The sequence below is a fragment of the Chenopodium album genome, chromosome 11 (genome assembly GCF_948465745.1).
Source record: "Chenopodium album chromosome 11, dcCheAlbu1.1, whole genome shotgun sequence".
Lineage (NCBI taxonomy): Eukaryota > Viridiplantae > Streptophyta > Magnoliopsida > Caryophyllales > Amaranthaceae > Chenopodium > Chenopodium album.
The window spans coordinates 58,977,232-58,997,519 of NC_137844.1; the positions used below are offsets into that span (position 1 = coordinate 58,977,232).

Genomic DNA, 20,288 nt, shown 5'->3' on the forward strand with positions numbered 1-20,288 from the left:
ATATTATATTACTGTAATAATTATTCCACGGGGAGGTCACAAGATAGCTTACCATTTCTTCTAAGCCACTAGGATACCCCACAAAAGGACAAAAAAATTTAAAATACAAAAAAAATAATTTAATTTAAAAAGTGATTAAAATAAAGTGATTTGATCCTTTGATGTTGCTTCCCATCTACACCAACTTTTTGTAAAAAAAAATTAAAAACAAAAAATAAAAAAATAAAGGGAGAAAAAAAAAGTATTTGGTGAGAGAAAATGATCAAGGGGGGTGTTCGTGTGGTGTTTGGTAAGACAAAGAATTTATTTTTAGTAAAATTAATTAATGTCCAATATCCAATCAAATCTTTGAATATTAAATACATGCATACCACAAAGATATGAAATGAATTTTTAAAAATATATTTTAAAATGATTTAGTATAATATTGCAAAAGGTATGAAATTGATATATTAAATAGTTTATTTCTATAATCTAATTAATATTATTACACTTATATGAAAATATGGCCCCCCTAAATACAAGTCAAAATGTTTATTTGTATGGTGGTTAGTATGTCTTCATTGTGTATTTTTATGCATCTTTCTTTCTTCTCACCTTCTAATCTCTTTCCTCCTTACTCCAATTAAACCTCCATTTATTTCCACTAATCATGATTAACCCAACACTTTTATCATTTTTCTTTTTTTCCCTAGACATATAAGTACACCAAAATAGTACCCTTACTTCTAGGACACTCACTAACAAGCTAATACAAGTATAACTTACACAAGACTTATAATATAACTAGCATTATATTGCTTATTTCCTTCATTTTATTTCTTCATTTCTTTGTTTGAACAAGATGGGATTTTTTTCCTTAGGGTGTTTTGGGTGTAAACCGGGCTCGAACGACGACCGTGTTACACCGGAGAAGGTGTCGGTACACGATGAGGCGGTGTCGGTCGGGGTGGTGAAGAGGTATAGTTGGGTTGAAATAGAGAATATGACCATGAATTTTAAGGAAGTGATTGGTGTAGGAGGGTATAGCACAGTTTACCTTGCTAAATTCCCTGATTCTTCCTTTGGTGCTGTCAAAATTTACAATAGCAGTGAAAGACTTAACCAAGTTTTCAAGAGTGAATTAGAGATCTCTCAAAAACTTCATCATTCCAATATTGTCAAACTCCTTGGTTATTGTGATGAAAGAGGTATGTAACAAGCAATGAATCCTTCCCAGCAAAATTTTAAATTGATCAATTTTCGAGTTTGGGTCAGGTCATATTGATCAATATTGATTATATAATCGGATTTTATGTACATCATTGCTAATGATTTTTTGTTTGTTTGTTAAACAGATGAAGGAGTGTTAGTTTTTGAGTACATACCAAAAGGGAACCTACAAGAGGAGCTACACGAGCGCAATCAAATCCCGTCTACATCACCAAATAAGGGATTCTATGATTTAAAATCACAACACCTTAGTTGGAAACAGAGGATTTCAATAGCCTATCAATTAGCCAAAGCTTTAGAATACCTTCATGAGAGTGGTGACCTCCATATAGTTCACGGGGACATAAAGTCCTCAAACGTGCTCTTAGACGAATGTTTCAACTGTAAGCTCTGTGACTTCGGGTTTTCGAAGATGGGTTTCTCATCAATGATCAAGCCTCCCTCTTCATCGCGCATTGCTATGATGGGTTCACCAGGGTATATAGACCCACACTACCTTATGACAGGGATCGCGTCTAAGAAGAATGATGTTTACAGCTTCGGAGTCATACTGCTAGAGCTTATTACAGGGTTTGAGGCCTTTATTACCTCAGGAGGTGATCAGCAAGTGCTTCTGACATCGATTGTTCGAACAAAGGACACATTCGATGTTGAAAAGGTGTCGAAAATGGCCGATCCAAGAATGGTTAGAGGGGAAGGGTTTGACAGAGAAGAAGTTAAGGCTATGGCATCCATTGCAATGGACTGCCTGCATCATTTGCCTAGTTTAAGGCCTTCTGCATCAGAAATCTGCAAGAGTTTCAGAGAAAAATTCTGTTCTGGTGAGAAACTGTAGAAGTATAAAAATACAGTTGATTTTTCATAGAGTTAGGAATAATAATGTCATGCAATCTTGTATAAAGTATAAAAAAAATGCAATTCAGAATGCAATCTCACAAGAGATTTTAGATTAGAGGTGCTTTCTAGGAGTACAGAAAAACAGCAGGAAAAAACTTCTGATCTGATGCAGATTGGAAAAGGAAAAAAATGCAGTTTGTTTGCATTTTTGATTGGTTTGATTCTGTGAATTGATTGTGAAAAGTTTTGATTTTTGCTTATTTCAGATTCTTCTTTTGATCGTTAAATGTGTATTGTATTTTGCCATTTTATTCCACCTTTCGCGTTATACAATTAGGCCAATTAACGTCGTTGTTCATGCTATTAATGTACCTTACCACTTCGTTTTAGTTTTTCCAAGAAAAAAGTGTTACAATTTAAGCAACCAAAACTGAGTTACATATATAGAACAATACTAATTTTAGTACATAACAAGTGATAGGCAATGTTGTTTTATTGTCTCAGCCTCGTGAAATCACGGGATTATTAGAATGGTTTCTCACAAAGAAAAAAAAAAAAGTATTGACGACAGTAGTTATACAATTCTAATTATTAAACGGATGGAGTACTCATCTCACCAATAAATAGTGGTTGGGACTTTGGGAGGATTTTGTTAGGGTGTGCAATGTGAAAGTTTGAAAGAAGATTATTCCAAAACGACAATAAGCATCAATTTGAATGAGTAATACTTACAGCTAAGATGATACAAGACTTAGTTAGACAGTTATATTTAAAGACTGCCGAGGTCTCCCTGATTATTCATAACCCCCAAGTAGTACAAATGTACATTATGTATAGTATTAGAATTAGACTAATCGTCTAATAATAATAAGGTTATTAACAATTGAGATAATACGTACTATTTAATTTGTAATTATTAATAGGGATATAAGTCATATAACAAAGATATTTTCATACCTCCGTAATTTCAAGAGAAAATAATGATTAAAATTTGAAGTGTTGTTTAATTAGTGTCAATTAAGAATGAAAAAAATCTACATGGACAAGACTTTCACCACCTTTGAAGTACATAATGTCCTCATAAAAGAAAGAAATTATTGCTAGCTAAGACAAATTATTCCTAATTTCAACTGTGGATTGACCAAATTAGCCAAAAGGGATTGAAATCAAAAAGGCATTTTCTCATAATTTATTGATTAAGCTTCAGGCTTCAAATTTGTCAAAGTGCATGGGCTTGTTTGACAGCTGTAAGTTTAAATTAGAAGACTTTTCCTTGTTAACCCCAAATAAAACTATTCTTTGTGGGGCAGGAAGTACTTGTCGCCCTATAATTATATGGCACCTAACTTTCCAAGTAAATTGGAATGATAAACAATTAAATGATGCAGGGATTGATAATAATTATTGTACATCCGATGTAAAAAATACAATTACCCTAAAAAGATTATATAATGAATAAAAGTAACAATATTACCCTTTATTGGTTCGGACTCATACACACTCTGGTCATGGCCACGTCGATAAAAGAACAGGAGAGTTGGATCACAAAAAGAGTTTTTCCAGATTACAAGTATAACAAGACAATGATAGGCTGATAGCTTTTTCGAATTCAATTCAATCTCACCATCTCCTGGAATCCAAGGGATTATTGTGCTAATCACAAGATAACAGCTAAACAGTTCAACATTCCTGATTTTGGAACTTTCAATTGTCATTCTCACTGATCAGTACCACTGCAAGAATATGATTCACAGCCGGCAGTAAAGAGTCTGAATCTTAAACATAAAGGCAGTTAAATACAAGCCGAAATAGAACTACAACTACTGAACTTTGATTTGAAAAGCACCAAGGTAGGGCAGAGGCTCAATTGTACAAAGCTTTACTCTTGCGACTGAGACTTTGTATTGAATTCTATAACTTTCTTACTCCGTAGTCTGTACTTAATACAGCAGAAGGGGGCTTCCAAAACAACTGAAAGCATCTAATTCTTGCAATGAGAATTATACCATGGCTAAGGCTAATTTTGCCTCTGTTTGGAAAAAAAAAAAAAAAAAAAAAAAAAAAAAAAAAAAAAAAAAAAAAAAAAACCCAGTAATCCAAATCCAAAGGATCCAATTCTGTATTTTGCTGATACTAGAAATTTCTTACTTGGAAGCCTTTTGCAGGGGCAAAAAAACAGGAGCCTTCTCCGAGCAACGATGGTAAAAGACGATTAATCACAAGAAGGTAAGGCAGTATGCCTGAGTAAAAGATAGAGTCATGAATTTAAAGCTAGATAAAAGCTATAACACTGATTTAGAATACCCAATTGCCATTGCGCTGATCATCACTATTAAAACAAGATGATATACAGCAACCAGTCACGATCAGAAGTTAAAATAGCAAGGCAAAAGCACAAGTGGAGATAAAGCTACAACATACACATTACCTGAAAGCTGTAAAGACCATTATATTCTCAAAATGCAACTTTAATTTCTAGAATATGGTTAGCCTTTTCTTCATTGCAGCTTGCTATGGAACCAAGGACTGAGTGTTATCATGAACTTCTGTTTCAAGATCAGGAAGGTTAGAGCTAACTGAAAATTTCAGCCATCTTTTTTTCTCTACATACTTGAGAGCAGGATGCATCACCAGCCCAATCGCCACAGCTATGAGGCTCACAACCATGACTTTAACAGATGCAAGAGCAAGAACCACACATATCAATATGGTTGGAGGAATACATATCATTATAGCTCCAGCCGTCCCAAAGGGAATCTTGTAAGGTCGAGCGACAGTTGGTTGTTTTATGCGCAGCACCACAAATGCTATAAATTCTAATATCATTCCAAAGCAGTACAAGAAATTTTCAGCAGCCACTATCTCCTCAAAGCTCAACCAAGATAGCAAAATTACACCCGATGCTGAGAACAGTATGCCAAGTAAAGGGGTCCCATAACGAGATCTCTTTGCGAATATTTCAGGAAGCATGCCACGCTCTGCCATCCCCAAAAGCTGGAATGAATCACTGCTCATTTCAGCAACAAACATCCCCATGTTAGACATTGCAGCAGCTCCCTGGATCCACCAACATAACCATGTTCCACCAATAATTTTGGCAATGTCAGCAAAATAACCATCAGACCACTGACTCTGGTCAAGAGGAATCGCCCCAGTACCAGCCAAGAGAGGGAAGAAATAGGCAGCCACAACAAAGACTAGGGCATAAGACAAAGCCTTTGGAAGAGTCTTCCTTGGGTTTTCCACCTCACCAGCAAGTGTACTTACTGAATCCCAATAGTTCAGATTCCAGAAGAGAGTGTTCAAATACAAACCCCAGTTGACATTATGAAGATCAACTACTAGCCATCTCGAAGGCTCCACTCTTGGGATCGATAATAATCCCATGACAATAAAAGGAAGAATGGACACCACACCCAAAAGAACAGCAACCCACCCAACAATAGTCATACCCCTATAGTTCAAGAAAGTGAGGGCACTAGTCAAAACGAGCACTGCAATCGTCCTTGGATAGCCATGACCAATGATAGGAACTACTGCCTTAAAGTAATCAAGAAACAAAACGGGATATAATGCATTATCAATAACACCACTAAGCCACTTCATCCAACCTTGCTGGAAGCCCCAGAAGTCCCCTAGAGCAGCCGAAACCCAAACCACATAACCCCCATTTTCAGGGAACATCGTTCCCATTTCCGCCGTTATTAAAGCCTCAGGCACACTCCATATAAAGGGAAAAACTAAGAATCCTGCTAGAGCTAACAAAGGTCCTGCTGCCCCAACACTATCCTCCACCCCAAACGGACCGCCCGAAACCTCATAGAATATGAGGAAAATAAGAGGCAGTAACGAAATCTTTCGAGATTTCTCAGCCCTAGGTGAAGGTAGGTCTTCATCAATACCAGAATATCTTACTGCATCATGTGCCCCCATCTCAATGGATGTTTGCCTATTGCTACCTGTATACCTAAGTTTCTGCACATTCAATAACAAAAATTCCAAAAAATTTACCAATGGGTTTCAACCAATATTCACAGAAACTACAAAAACTAAAATCTATTTGCTCCCAATTGAAGGAAATTAAAGAAAAATCAGTTCATGCCTACTGAATAAGCTATTGGATGCAATTGAAATCAAAGCAATACAGTTAATTTCTCAAAAAAAGAAACAAATTCAATCACCAAAATTTACAACATATTTAAACTAATTCACACAAACCCAGATACAGAAATTCATCCCATTGCGAAAAAAATTGGCAAAACCCAATAATTTCCCGATTGAAAAACATCAAATTGAGCTAGTAACACCCATCAATAGCCAAATTTACGACATCAACAGAGACCCAGATAAAGAAATTCACCTAATTTCAACAATCAGGACCCAAATTTACATCAAACCCAGTCTTATAGCAGATTGTAAAGATGATTGAATCAAAAAAAGGAACTTTAAAGAGAATAAGAGGTTAAAGAAACGAACCATGAGAAAGAAATATTGATCCCATCTGAAAATATTTATAAATTTGGTGACGTAAAACCCCACTTCATCGATGACTATGTGTTTCGATGATCCACGTTTTACAGGACAAAATTATAAATTGTAGAGAGAGAAAGAAGAGAGAGAAAGAGAAGGAGAAGACGAATTAAGTTGCAAGTATCGACGCATTAATCTCACGAGACGAGAGTAGTGAAGAAATGTTTTCTTGTTCTTGTCACTTTCTTCATTTTGTACGTTCAAGTTTTAAACTTCATTTCTTCTGCTTCAGATTCTGATGGATTTTTTTTCCTGTACATCGTACTTTCTTCTTGTGGTAATTGTGAATTTGTGATTATCTAGGCTTTTTTTGGCAATCGATCGTTTTTAGTAGACCTTGGTTAACTGGGCTTATTTGCGCTCATTTGATAAAGAAGTCTAACTTGCAAATTATTAAATGTTGTTTTTGTAATTAAAACGACGACTTTATTTAATCAAATATTTGTGACATTTTCGTAATAAAAATGGGGCCCGTAATTAATTAAAATTTGTTGATTATATATACATTTGTCATTTGATTTCTTTATCATTAACTTATTGAAGTATTTTAAAGTAAAATGACAATTATACCCTTATTTAACCTAGAATCTTACCATTACAAAAGTCAATGTCATAGCGGGTCATTTTGAATAATCAAACAACTTTAACAAAGCAGTCAACTAATACAATCAGCTGATCAAAAATCAACTAACACGATCAAGTTCAGCTTTTCACCAAACACATCATAAGTTATTTAAGAAATAAACTTTTTTTTAGTAAGATACTAGATTTAACTTCTAAAATTTTATTTTAGTAATTGCAACTTTATATGAATAAAAAAAAATAAAAGTTTTTTTTTGGGGGGGGGGGGGGGGGGGGGGGGTTGCCACTCCCATTCCATAGCATTAAGTTTCAAAAATCAATTCTTTTTGTATGGTTGAAAGTATTAATCTAAAATGATTGTCCGTGACTTATGGAGTAGAATTAGGCCCTGTTCTTTTGAGCTTCTGGGCAGAGCAGAGCAGGGGTCAGCAGAGCAGATTTCAGGATAGCAGAGCAAATTAAATTTCAGCAGAGCAGAGCAAAGCAGATTTCAGCAGAGTAGAGCCGAACAGAGCAGATTTCAACATTATTATTAATACTATTATTAATGTTATTATTATTAATGTTGTTGTTGTTGTTGTTATTATTATTATTATTACTATTATTATTATTATTACTATTATTATTATTATTACTATTATTATTATTATTACTATTATTATTATTATTAATAATACTATTATTAATGTTATTGTTATTAATGTTGTTGTTATTATTATTATTATTACTATTATTATTAATACTATTATTATTAATACTATTATTAATGTTGTTGTTATTGTTATTATTATTACTATTACTATTACTATTACTATTACTATTACTATTACTATTACTATTACTAAGTGCATATACCATTGATTTAGGTGAGTGAAAACATAATATATGTATACCATATTTAACATATGTTAATAGTAGAAAGATAAAAGACAACGGTTTACTTATATTTATTTCACAAAAATTTTAAAATAAAATGATTTAATGAGTAATAATGATTTTACTTATAAATTTGTCTTAATCATATATTTTATACCCTAAATATAATAATGATATACAAAGTACTACTTGAAAACAACCTGTTTTTTTTAATTCTTAAATTGTATGGAAAGATTTGAAAAGTAATTCAACTCAATGAACTAACAATCAATACCCACATACATATAATGTTTCTACACATTGTGATTCTAATATCAAATGTTTATAAAAGAAATTGTTATTAATTGTTATTATTATTATTTATTTTTTTGAAAGAATTGTTATAATTATTAGAAATTATTAATTAATAATATTATTAAATATTAATTCTTAATAGTTTGAATTATTATATATTAATAATGATAACTATTATTATTATGATTAATAAATATTAATTATCATTAATATTAATAATTATTAAAATTATTTTATTAATAATTATTATAATTATTCAAAATAATAAATTATTATCATCAATACAATATTAATCATTATTATTATTGAATATTAATTATTATTATTGTTATTATTGATTATTATTTGAAAATAGAGTAGAGCAGAGCAGAGCAGAGCAGATTTCTTTTAAGCAGAGCAGAACAGAGCAGATTTGATTTGAGCTGAGCAGAGCAGCTCTAAAGAACGGGGCCTAAGTATGGGAAAACTATTCTCCGTGACTCCGTGCGAGGTTTTCATGTATGTTCTCATAGATCGGTTGTCTTTAAATCTTGATTAATAAAGCACTAATGTTTCGTTAAAAAAAATGATCAAATAAATCAATACTATTATTTTAAAACAAGAAAACTTAATGAAAATCTAGAGTGCCACATCATCTTTTTTTGGTTTTTTTTTTTTTGGAATAATGAGACTGCAGTTATATCCTCTTCAATCTTCAGTTTTTTTTCCTTTTTTTTTTGAAACAATCTTTCCGCAGTTTCACTTAGACGACGCTTCGTCAGTTTATATATACATCCCCTCCGCTCAACAATTTTAGTTTGTCTCTTCTTCATTTCAATTTAAGGTTTGAATTTCTTCTTCCTACACTCATTCTAAATTGTAGGTTGAATTGTAATCCTCTTCACCAATTGTGAATTGTAATCCTAATTTTATTGTTTATTAGTTTTTTTTTGGTAAGGTCTTCGTTGGTAAAAATATTCTCAATTGATTCCTTTTTAAATTTTTATTTTTCAGAAAATATGAAAAGAGGAAATTTTGACTTGATGGCCGATTGGCATTGTGTGATGTAGCATTGAAGAACAATGTATTGCAAAGGTTTTTTTATTTATTTCATTTTCCTAACAATTGTATTTCCTTTTTTTATCCAAAATTGTGTTTCTGTAAAAAAAAAAAAAAAAAAAAAAAAAAAAAAAAAAGTGCTAAATTTACTGTCTATTTTGTCATTATTGTATTTATCTTAGTTTGTGTTTTATATTTCACTACAACTATAATTACATCGTTTACAAGTTCAATAGGTCGTCTTCTTCGTCGTTGTCGTCGCAAATTGGCACTGTTTTGTCCATTTGATTAACTAAATTTTTTGCAAAGGTTTTTTAATGAAGTGTGAAGTGTGCATCAATATTCTGGATAATTGATATACAACCATCCCAATACTTTTTTTTTCCACAATTAAACTAACCTTTTAGGAAAAAAAAAAGGGGGGGTGTTAAGTAGTTTGTTGTTAATTCTATTTTTATTCTCAATTGTGTAATTATTAAAATTATGTGTGCTTGAAGACCAACATGGGCTTTAATAAGTTTACCTATATTGCCAATAGTGAAATTAATTATGAGTTTTATGTGTATTTCCCATGATTGGAAGTTGTAAGTCTTGATACTCGCATAGTTGTTCATGTGATTGTCGGGCTGTAAATAATTTTTTTAGTCTTAATTTATTTATCATGATAGATATGTTGAAGTTATTGTAATTCAGAATATGTTTTGTAATATTTTCTGCAGAGGAACTTCTATGAGTTAATGAAGATTTATATGCTGATTTGTTAAAGTTCATTCATACCATGTTTTATAATCACTTTATCAAGATTCTTATACAACATGATGAAGTTCCTTCGGCTTAGATCATGTTTTATAAATTTCTAAAATGCAATTTGTATCTCAAGATTTTGTTGGAAGTTCTTGAAGTAAAACCAAGAAAGTTACGGTGTTTATTCTTTTGACTGTTGGGATTTAATGGCTATTGAAATCCCTTAATTTTAGCTTCCTCTTATTGCTAATTTAATGGGCATTATTGCTGATTAATTAGTTGTTACTTAAATCTAGCCGTTACCCTTTTAATGTTGATTAAAGCTAGCTCTTATTGGGGATTAATGGGTGGATGTTACACCACTTGATTGATGACCATTTTCCCCTTAATTGCTGGTTGTTTCTACTCCCTCCATTGCCTTATAAATCAACCTTATTTCACCTCCGAAAGATATGACAACAAAACCATCCATCTTTAACTTCTTACCTTCTCTTAAAATATATCCCTTCGGTTTTTGGGCAAGTATTCTGAATTCCAGTCGGGTTTGTGAGTGCACACAAATTCCGGCGCCGTGCTTATCCTGGAGGGCGACCGCTTGATGTCTACTGCACCGGGGTAGCGCGGAATCGTCTTTTAGGTCAGTGGTTTACCACGACGCGGCAATTTTCAATTGGTCTACACAACATTGAGATAAGTATTTTTTCGTTTAATTTGCTCATATACTAACAGATTTTGCAATACATTTTATTCTATTATACTACTGCATATTCGTACATTATAATATGTATTTTAAATTGTTATTTATGAATATATGATGCAATACATTTTATTTCATTTTACTATTGATTGCCTTTGCATTGTTTTTCGAAGAATAGAAGCCATTTTATTATTTTATTTTACCACTGCATATTTGTATATTACAATTTTATTTTAATATTAACAAATCTTAATATGCAATATAACAAGCTTTCAATTGAAGAAAAAAAAATTTCTGAATAATATAACCCGTACATCGAACGGGCTTAATACTATTTACCTTTGAAAACTATTGTATTTTTTTTTTTTTTTTAAATTCTTCCTTTTTTTTTAAGGATCATCTCATTTGTAAAAGCATGAGTAGTGTTGGGGCTGCGCATGCGTAATAAGACCAAAAAGGGCCCAGTAGAAGCACTTAATGGTTTTATGGTCCATTTAATGTTTCACAAAGTTGCAGCCTTAATTCTTTCTCGAAACTTTTGTGGGCCTTTATTGGGCCACTTGTACAACACTAAACACTTACCAACCCGCAAATCTTGGACCAATATTATTATTTCACTATTTGTACTACTACTTTCATTTCCTATTTTTTTTTTAATTTTGGAATATTTTATATTTCACAAATAATAATCTAAAGTTGTAAAAAACATGAAATAAAGGTAGTAATACTTTTTAGATTTAGCTCCTATTATCTTTTCCATATAGATCTAGATGATAATTTAATTTTAAAGATTGAGTATCAATCCAAGATCATGCAATAATTACTCGTGTCTTTCAGCCTCCCTAACTTAATCTAAGATTTCCCGTAAAGTAAAAATAAAAATAAAAAAAATCTAAGATTTGAAGCTCAATGCCTTTTGTAGTAACATCTAGTCATATTTATCTTTTTCATATTACTCTTGGAGATTACGAAGGGTTTCTGTAAGGGTTTTAAGTTACCTTATCTGATTACTTAATTATTCACTAAATAAAAAGGGTTTATATGCTTAAGGTGTACATTTCCTTATCTTTTTCTTTTTTTCGTAATATTTGTTTATTCAAGAAATGAATGAGAAAGTCGGGATTTTGTATCGCTTTTTAAGCGTCAAAAGAAGGCTAAAATGATATGGTGTGATTAAAGGATAAATAGCATCATGCGAAAAATAGATGCATTTGTTTTTCTTGTTTTTGGTCCCACTACATTCTTCATAATGATATCCCACTATAATGAAATATTTTACAAAAAGAAGAATTCTCGTGTGTTATATAAGTTGAATTTCATGTAAAATTCACAATAAAAGTGATAAAAGAGAACCCACGCTAAGCTAAATATCAAATCAAAAGGCATGATTTTGCTAAAAGATGTTCCAATTTTTCTCCACAGTATAATTACTAATTGAGATAATGTTAATATAAACTACTAATAAAAATTTTCATTATGACGGTTTTATATACTACAAGCGTGCGTTTTGTGGGCTCCTTCTAGAAAATAATAAATTCATCAAATTATTTCTTCTAAACTGTTACATTCCTTTCCCATACTACTAGTAAGGAAGAAAAACCAACCAACAAACCAATAGTATTGACAACAAATCTTGCATGAAATGCAACTGATACACTTGCAAAAAGTGCACATATTTTGGCCAATACGTGAAATAATTGACACCATTACACTGGCACACAACAAACACGATACACTAGTAGTGCATCCAAAAGCAAGTTATAATTAGTAGGTGTTTCGTGTATGGGTTGTTAACGACGTACATTTGAAACTATGAAAGAGTATCGATTGATTGAGAATACATTTTGTTTAAGAGAAATCCTCGATTATATACAAGGATTGAACAAGCCCTCAATTAATTTTGAGTTACTCAATCAATTGAAAGCGTTTTTCAAATTTTGTAAAAGATTATTATATACAAGAACATGAAATGTATAACCTAATAGTGTGCACACTAATTTATATTTAATATAATTTGGAAAATTGACAAAATAATCACTGTATGAGGTCATTATATGATATGAAGTATGTGACAATGAGAGATGAGACTAGTGTAAATAATAATGTAAGATTATAAGAATGTTATATGTTTGTACTTTCTTTGTAAGATAAAATATACAAACTTCTAATGCAATTTAGAGCAAAATAATAACTATTACAATAACTAGTACAATAACAATGTAATAAAAATAAATAAATAAAAAGTAATGGTAAAAATACATAGCATCATAAATTCAGTAAAAAAGAAATCATCATAAATTTGAAAAATTGATGAAAGTATTTTTCATAAAGAGAAAGAATGTAAGAAACGTACAAGAACTAACCTCATCAACAAGGACGTGGTTGGGATTAGTCGAAGGTGTAATAACAACACTTGCTACTACTTTCGATTCTTGTCGTTGATCACTTGTTTCTTTGTTACACGCTACTTCTGTAGGACCTTGCATCATCTACGTATGTTCACGATCACACGGTACAATCTAACTGTTCAAAAATAATATTACGACATAAGATCAAATCTAGCTTATCCAATCACTAGATTAGTGATCATATAAAGTAATATAATACAAGGCATATATTTAACTAAAATAATGAAAAAAAAAAAAATTCTAATATGATAGAGGAAATAAATTTACTGAACTAAAACCTCTCGCTAATCAACCCACCTCAGAATTAAACACTAGAGGAGGTTTGATGATCCTAAGATGAGAAGGATGAAATATGAAGGAATGAAACTTGCGAATTTTTATACATTTGTGAATGTTTAAAATATGGAGTGAAGGATAGATGAAGGTACTAAAGCAAGGTTAGTGAGGAAAGAGAGAATAAGAAAGAGCGTGTGTTGTGTATGGAAGAGAGAATCCTTATATGGGGGCTAGAAAGATAGTATGAGATGATAAGAGTTGACGTTTTTGACTCATTAAATTAAAAATAAAAGAAACTTTTTTCTTTTTTTTTAAATGTACTTGTCATTTTCTTAATTGTGGGCTTTTGCTTGAGTAGTAGGTGCACGCATGACATAATTTGTAACCAAAAAATAAATGGTAAGAGTTTTATACTTTTGTGTCATGATTTAGGATGACTTATGACAGTAAGGAACGCATGACTAAATCTGTATAAAAATTTTCTTTTGGAAAATTTAAAAAGTGGTTAGAATATATGTCATGATTTAGCATGATTTTTTTTTAAAAAAAAAAAAATTGATAAAAAAGGTTGTAAAGGTTGCGATGTAAAATAGTTGACGGAATTTGATCTTATGTCATAGGTATTATCACTTGAATTTTAACCAACTAAGTTAATTGACATCCATATAAATTATGAATTTATCACGAACTAGATACCATATAACTATACAAGTTATATAACAAATAGAACTTTGTGTATAAGTAAAATAATGTGATTTTGAAGGGAGGAGGATGATAAATTATAGATATTCTATGTAACAACTTATTTTTGTCTTCATAGAAACAACCCTAGGTGCAAATATTGTTGTTATTAATCATAATTAAATATAGATCAAATGACAATTAAGACTATTTTTTGCAATTTTTCCATTCAATTCTAAAAACTATAAGAGAGAAAGTGCATATATAGACCCACCAAAATTCGAAGTATTTAACTCGTTTATTATTAAGCTAACACTTTATTTCCTCTCTAATTATGTATTCCACTATTTATGTTGCAAACTCAGCATGTGTTTTTATTTGCTTAACTTTTGATGAGCTTAAGGATTAAAATGTGCAGGGCACAATCAGTGCTAATATCATATCATAAACTATATTGAATTTCATTATCGTATGTCTTCTACTTCAAGTAACCATATCACTTAGTTATATATTGTCTTATGTTGTGAACCGACCTCTATGATTGGTTAATACTTTGTAGAAAGAAAAAAAAAAGAAAAAAAATTATAAAAAAAAAGAGAGAGAGAAAGATTTATGAAGTTTAATGATAGATCTTCCTATATTAAGGGATGACCAAAAGTCAATATAAAAAAAATAATACTCCGATAAATTATAAAGTTGAAAAGAAGATTTACAAAGAATGTTGGTTTCATACGACCATGAGCTACTTGTACAGATTTTTTATTTTTTATTTTATTTTTTTTTTGGGGGGGGGGGGGGTGGTGGTGGTGGTTAAGAAAAAGGGGGCTCATTTGAGGAGGGAGATAAGGGAAATCCCTCAAATGAGTCCTATGAGGTTTGATCTCTAGACCTCAGGGATACGAGGTGGGAGGATGCCACTACTTCATCACCTCAACCTCATGTGCTACTTGTAAAGATCGTAAATACTAAGTCCACACATAAATATAAAGTACTATTGCATGAATGAATTAACTTACCATGTTTTATTACTCGTATATGATAATTCGACGTACTCTCTGCGTCTTTTAGTTACATTCCTACTTCTAGCATTTATTCCTCACATAACAGAAAGAACTATGAATCTAATTAAGGGACATAAAAACATATCTAGTAATTCACAAATTGATGATGATATATGAGTTCATCACATGTTGTCATTGTTCTGATGTTCTGGCCTAAGAATTTGTATTGTATTTGATTGACCTTTAAACTTTTAAAGATCATGAAATGGGTCTAGACAACTCAATAAAGGAGAAGAAAGTTCGATTCATGCACTTATCTCGGGGGGATTAAATAATTCATGACTAATAATCTCAATTTATAGCCTAAAATAAGATTTAATTATAAATATATCAAAGTATGCCAGTATTATAAACCTTCAACACAACATAGGAAATGGTGTCATGCATCAACCCAACATCAAATGTACAATTGGGCACCACAAATCTCAATTAGGTATACTTTTAAGTCTATTAATCAATTTTAAATAAATAGAATCTCTTAGACATATTATTATAAATTTGTAATTATATAGCCAATGGAATTAAAAACTTTAGTAGCAACTGATTTGAAATGTACAGAATTTTGGATTTTGACCATAATTGCATTACAACTATTTTTTGAACTGCCTATTGCCCATTCAAGGGAATCAATATCATCTCCTTATCTTCCCATTAACATATCATCTTTGAATATTGTTAGGCTTATCTATTGGAAATTGGAATACATTACATTCTCTAAACAATAATGTTTTAGTTGAACTAATGGCTCATTTTGGACAACTCTATTGCTACGTACTAGGTATATAACTAGGTATGTAACATAAACAATATTGAAACTCTTGCAAAACCAACCATCTTGCTGTCGTCTCAAGCTACAAGATTCTAAGACGTATTGAGATTTCTTTAAATGTACAAAATAATACAGAGTACATAATTGCCAACTTTGATCCTTTCATGATTATTTATTCGTACGAATACAAAATTTTACATTTTAGAAATTAAATCGAATGTTAGATTAAACTCATCAGTGATCTCAAAATATTCAATTGTACTAATACAGAGTAACAAATGGTTAAATACTTAAATACCATAATGTTTAAATTAGATATTTTATTTTCAAAATATCAAATCATTTTGACATGGTGGAACTCGCATAAGACATCAAAATAATTATGTAGATTTTATGGAAATCACACATAGACAAATCACACTAAGCATCATGGCCAATAGACAAAGTGCTACCGATGTGTTCATCACAGCTCGTAGGCACTTGCAAGCAACAACTATGACATTCATGGCAACTCAATCGCATTAAAGATTCCAACAACAATATCTGTCTAAGCAAATAAAGAAACTACTCGGTCTTTTTAGTATTGCAGTCTTGGCAAAATATCATAAAACACAAAATTGGAGCCAAAATTTAGACAAGAAAGATTTAAGATTCCCTAATAATCCAAGCCTGAAGACTCCTTACTTCTTATCTTCCTTCTCGGCCTCAGCCGCCCTCTTCAGTCTAATACCTTGGTGGCGTTTGTTTGTCCTCTCAAGACGAAGCTTAGCATAAGCGTTGAAAGACTTCATGTCTTCTGTAACCTTCACAAGCTCCACTGGTGCCTTCTCGCTCTGAATAGGCAAGTATGGGCCTTGAACCTGGGTCGCATTAGCAAGTTCCTCTGGAGTAGAATCACCAGCCTGTGACAGAGAAGTACAATAAATTAGACGCCAATATACCAAACTGATGATCATTTTCAAAGTTCCAAAAGATACAATGTAAATCAATAACATAAAAAGTCACATTACCTTGAACTTCCTTGCACTCCTTGGGAAGACAACGAGCTTAGCCTTGTAGGTCTTCAGCCTCTGCACGTTTGTCTGAAGACCTTCGAGTGAACGATTTCTGCGTCGGTGGTCAACTGCAATGCCAATGGTGGGAGCAAGCTTCCTGGGAATACCAGCACCCTAAAAACATAAGAAAATCATGACAAGAGATGTTAGTAGAGAAGCATGGGGATCAGCAAGATGTAGACAGCCACACTATTTCTTACCACTAAAATAGCAATGGTACACTTCAACATACAATTTAAGATAACAGAGTACTTTTAAGTTCCTTTACTAGCATATATTACAGTAGAGACAAAAGAGTTCAAATGACACTACATCCAAGTAATGTCAAGAATCCAACCATGTATATTAGGAAAATAAAAATTGTTGCGTTCATAGACCTTCCATCAAGTCCTGAGCATACATTAACACAGCAATTGAACTCTTCTATTTATGGAAAGATTTTAACAAAACAATGATCACTTTTAACCAGAGAGCAACATTTAATGCTCTGAAAACACTCTTCGAATAGTCAAGACTCTCATAGACTTGAGAAATAGGGAAGCATGCAAATGTTACAATATCCTACAGTTAAATTCTAGCTACACGCCTTTGTCTTTGCATTAACAAAAAATATAGAATCCTGCATATGCCTATAACGAGAGACTAATTTATAAACTACAAACCAATTATGTAAGAGGCTCAAAATAAATAACATTAACACTGATCCCAAGGTAAAAGTCACATTAAAACTAATTAAAACAACGCAATCCAGTAGTAAAATTGAGGTCATTCCTAGTCAAATCTTCATCGTCATGCTTACATCTCCATTTCATCTAGTGCCATGTATAAGCAAAACATATTCCATTCCACAAATTATGACACATATCACTAGTTCACATAGCAACAATAATAGCATCATTCATACAGAATGTCTGAAATGAAAACACTTACCGCCAATTCTTCAAGGGAGAACCCTTTTCCAGCCCTAACTTTCATGTTGTACTTCAGAGTTTGACCATGAACAACTGGGCGAAGAGGTCCAGCAGTTGGCCTTGGGAAGATCTTCACGGCCTTCTTTTGCCTAGCTGTAATTGCATACAAAAACAGTGTTTAGACTTAAACTGATTCAACAAAGGGCCTAAAAACTAAAATTAACACTTAGAAAGATAGAGTACAATACCAAGACGTCTCCTGGTCTTGCGAGCAGGTTGATTAAACCAAGTCTTGACATAGTTTTGCCAATGTTTCTTGAAATGCCCGTTAGGGATAACATTGTTGTGCCTCACCATGGCTTACCTGAACAGAGCAGCAAAAAACACGGCTTCAGTAAAACGATATTCTAAATTATATCATACAAGCAAGAGAAATCAAGTAGCAGTTAAAGACTGAACCCCTCTGAAACCAAAACCTTTAAAAATTTAATCCTGATCTAGGTAAATAAAGCATCTCAAATGTAGATTTCCATTAGTTTTAGGAATATCCCTACTCAAACTCTAAGTTGCAAAACCACAGTCAGCTCACAACAAACCAACAGCATGGCAGGCCGGGAACTTGTAAAATCTTATGGTAATGAGAATCTTCCACACTCAAATTAAGGTCAAAATCATCAAAGTAATTCACAAATTAGCCGAGTCAGACACGATATGATACAAAGTGTACAACTTGTTGAGCGACATGTAAGCTTTTTTTATGAATCATGCATTATGTAATTATAACACAGCATACTAAACAATTAAGAACCATAAATGACATAGTTGCGTGAGTAACAAAATCTATAATGTAAGGTAAATCATGCTCACATTATCAGCAAAACAGCTAACAGAAATCAAGTATGTGACCTAAAAATTTCCAATTTCTTATATAGCAATGATAGTATCCAGCCCTTTCACATGACTACAAATCCTATTACCAAATTTCAGCACAATAATGCACAATTACAGCATCAATTAAACATACTCTTACACCATTTCGCATGATATATTACTAATATATGTTATAAAAAATCCCCTAAATCATGTAAATTAAAGTTTATAGAACCAAGCACAGAATTAATCAGCAAAAAATCTTATAAAAATAAACATAATCTGCTAACCAAATTCATGAATGCAGAAAAATAGCAAGGAAATCAATCAGTAGCACCGAAAAAAATTGATAACTTTGAGCTCAAATAATACTTTGTATGTTTCATATCGAACAATCAATTGCATCCAATACCAAAAATTAGGGTAAAATTATCATGAAAATGCAGACAATTAATCAAAAAAAAAAAAATGCAGAAAAATTAGAGTTAAAACAAACATTTGGAACAAAAATCATACCAGTTAATCAATTAAAATCTGTCATCTGTAATAATTAAAAAATTGTAGAAGATGAAGAAAGAGGGAAGAGAGAGATTACCTGAAGAGTGAGAGTTCGTAGGGTTTTCGGGTGGGAGAATGAGAGAAGAGGCGACAAATGAATTAATTAGGGTTTTAAAACTGAGGCTTCTTATCTAAGCCCTAAAATAGACGGCTTAGATTTCACCAGTGTCTCAGTTCGCTAATGGGCTTTTTTTCATTAGGGTTGCATTTCGATTGATAGTTGGGCTTTTTGGCCCTTTCTTAAAGATTGGCTCTCCTTTGTCTTTGGTTCTGTGTGGCAACTTTATTTTAAGTACTCATAATATTTGTTGTTATATACTACGTATAAGGTAAAATACACGGCAAAAATTGGATCATCTTCTCACAAGGTCGTGACTTAATCTATCAAGGAGTAAAAAATAAGAAAACTTGTTGTTCATTAAGTAGTACTTATAACATGCTATAAATACTTTTGTGATTGTTTTAGTATTTATTTTTCTTCCAAGTTATCATTGGAACACTTTGTAACTACAAGATATACTAGGTTAAATATCTTATATGGCAAGGTAAGCTACAAGAGATTGTAACTTACCATTGGAGATGTTCTTATGTTGTTTTGTTGGTATGCATATAAAACTAACAGCTGACCCTAATGTAAGAATTAGGAGTATGTGCACCATAGAGGGCTAAGACAAGCTCTGTTTAGATTTCATTTGAGTTATTTTTAACTTTTTTTTTTTTTAATCATCAACCTAAACAAACTTGACTTGGTTTGATTTGTTATTCTACCAAAATGTGATGTGTGAAAAAAAAAAATTAAAAAAAATAAATAAAACCTAACTTGTCATCAATGAATGAAGATTGAAAAGGTTATTATTATTATTATTAACTTGAAAATGTTTGAGGATTG

The 20,288-nt window shown here is 31.8% G+C and overlaps 3 protein-coding genes across 7 annotated transcripts; 1 reads left to right on the forward strand and 2 right to left on the reverse strand.

Moving 5' to 3' along the window:
- Positions 1–481: 481 nt before the first annotated feature.
- On the forward strand, positions 482–2,309 carry LOC145569459 (putative receptor-like protein kinase At1g33260). The gene is made up of 2 exons (XM_081628803.1): positions 482–1,190; positions 1,338–2,309. Exons 1-2 carry the CDS (start codon positions 845–847, stop codon positions 2,045–2,047), a joined length of 1,056 nt encoding a protein of 351 aa, XP_081484929.1. The 5' UTR covers positions 482–844; the 3' UTR covers positions 2,048–2,309.
- A 2,031-nt stretch (positions 2,310–4,340) lies between these two features.
- On the reverse strand, positions 4,341–13,735 carry LOC145567967 (putative polyamine transporter At1g31830). Of its 5 annotated transcripts, none has more exons than XM_081627401.1 (3): positions 13,516–13,735; positions 13,174–13,329; positions 4,341–6,024 (listed from the first exon to the last, which is right to left on the reverse strand). In XM_081627401.1, the coding sequence occupies exons 2-3, from the start codon at positions 13,297–13,299 to the stop codon at positions 4,561–4,563; spliced, it is 1,590 nt and encodes a 529-aa protein (XP_081483527.1). In that variant the 5' UTR covers positions 13,300–13,329; positions 13,516–13,735; the 3' UTR covers positions 4,341–4,560. The 5 variants fall into 5 exon arrangements, with proteins under 5 accessions (XP_081483527.1, XP_081483525.1, XP_081483528.1 ...); XM_081627399.1 differs by having other exon boundaries at positions 13,174–13,333; positions 13,516–13,734; XM_081627402.1 differs by lacking the exon at positions 13,516–13,735 and having other exon boundaries at positions 13,164–13,293.
- A 2,697-nt stretch (positions 13,736–16,432) lies between these two features.
- On the reverse strand, positions 16,433–19,472 carry LOC145567968 (large ribosomal subunit protein eL13z-like). The gene is made up of 5 exons (XM_081627405.1): positions 19,437–19,472; positions 18,220–18,335; positions 17,991–18,124; positions 17,016–17,174; positions 16,433–16,907 (listed from the first exon to the last, which is right to left on the reverse strand). The coding sequence occupies exons 2-5, from the start codon at positions 18,326–18,328 to the stop codon at positions 16,686–16,688; spliced, it is 624 nt and encodes a 207-aa protein (XP_081483531.1). The 5' UTR covers positions 18,329–18,335; positions 19,437–19,472; the 3' UTR covers positions 16,433–16,685.
- Positions 19,473–20,288: the final 816 nt, after the last annotated feature.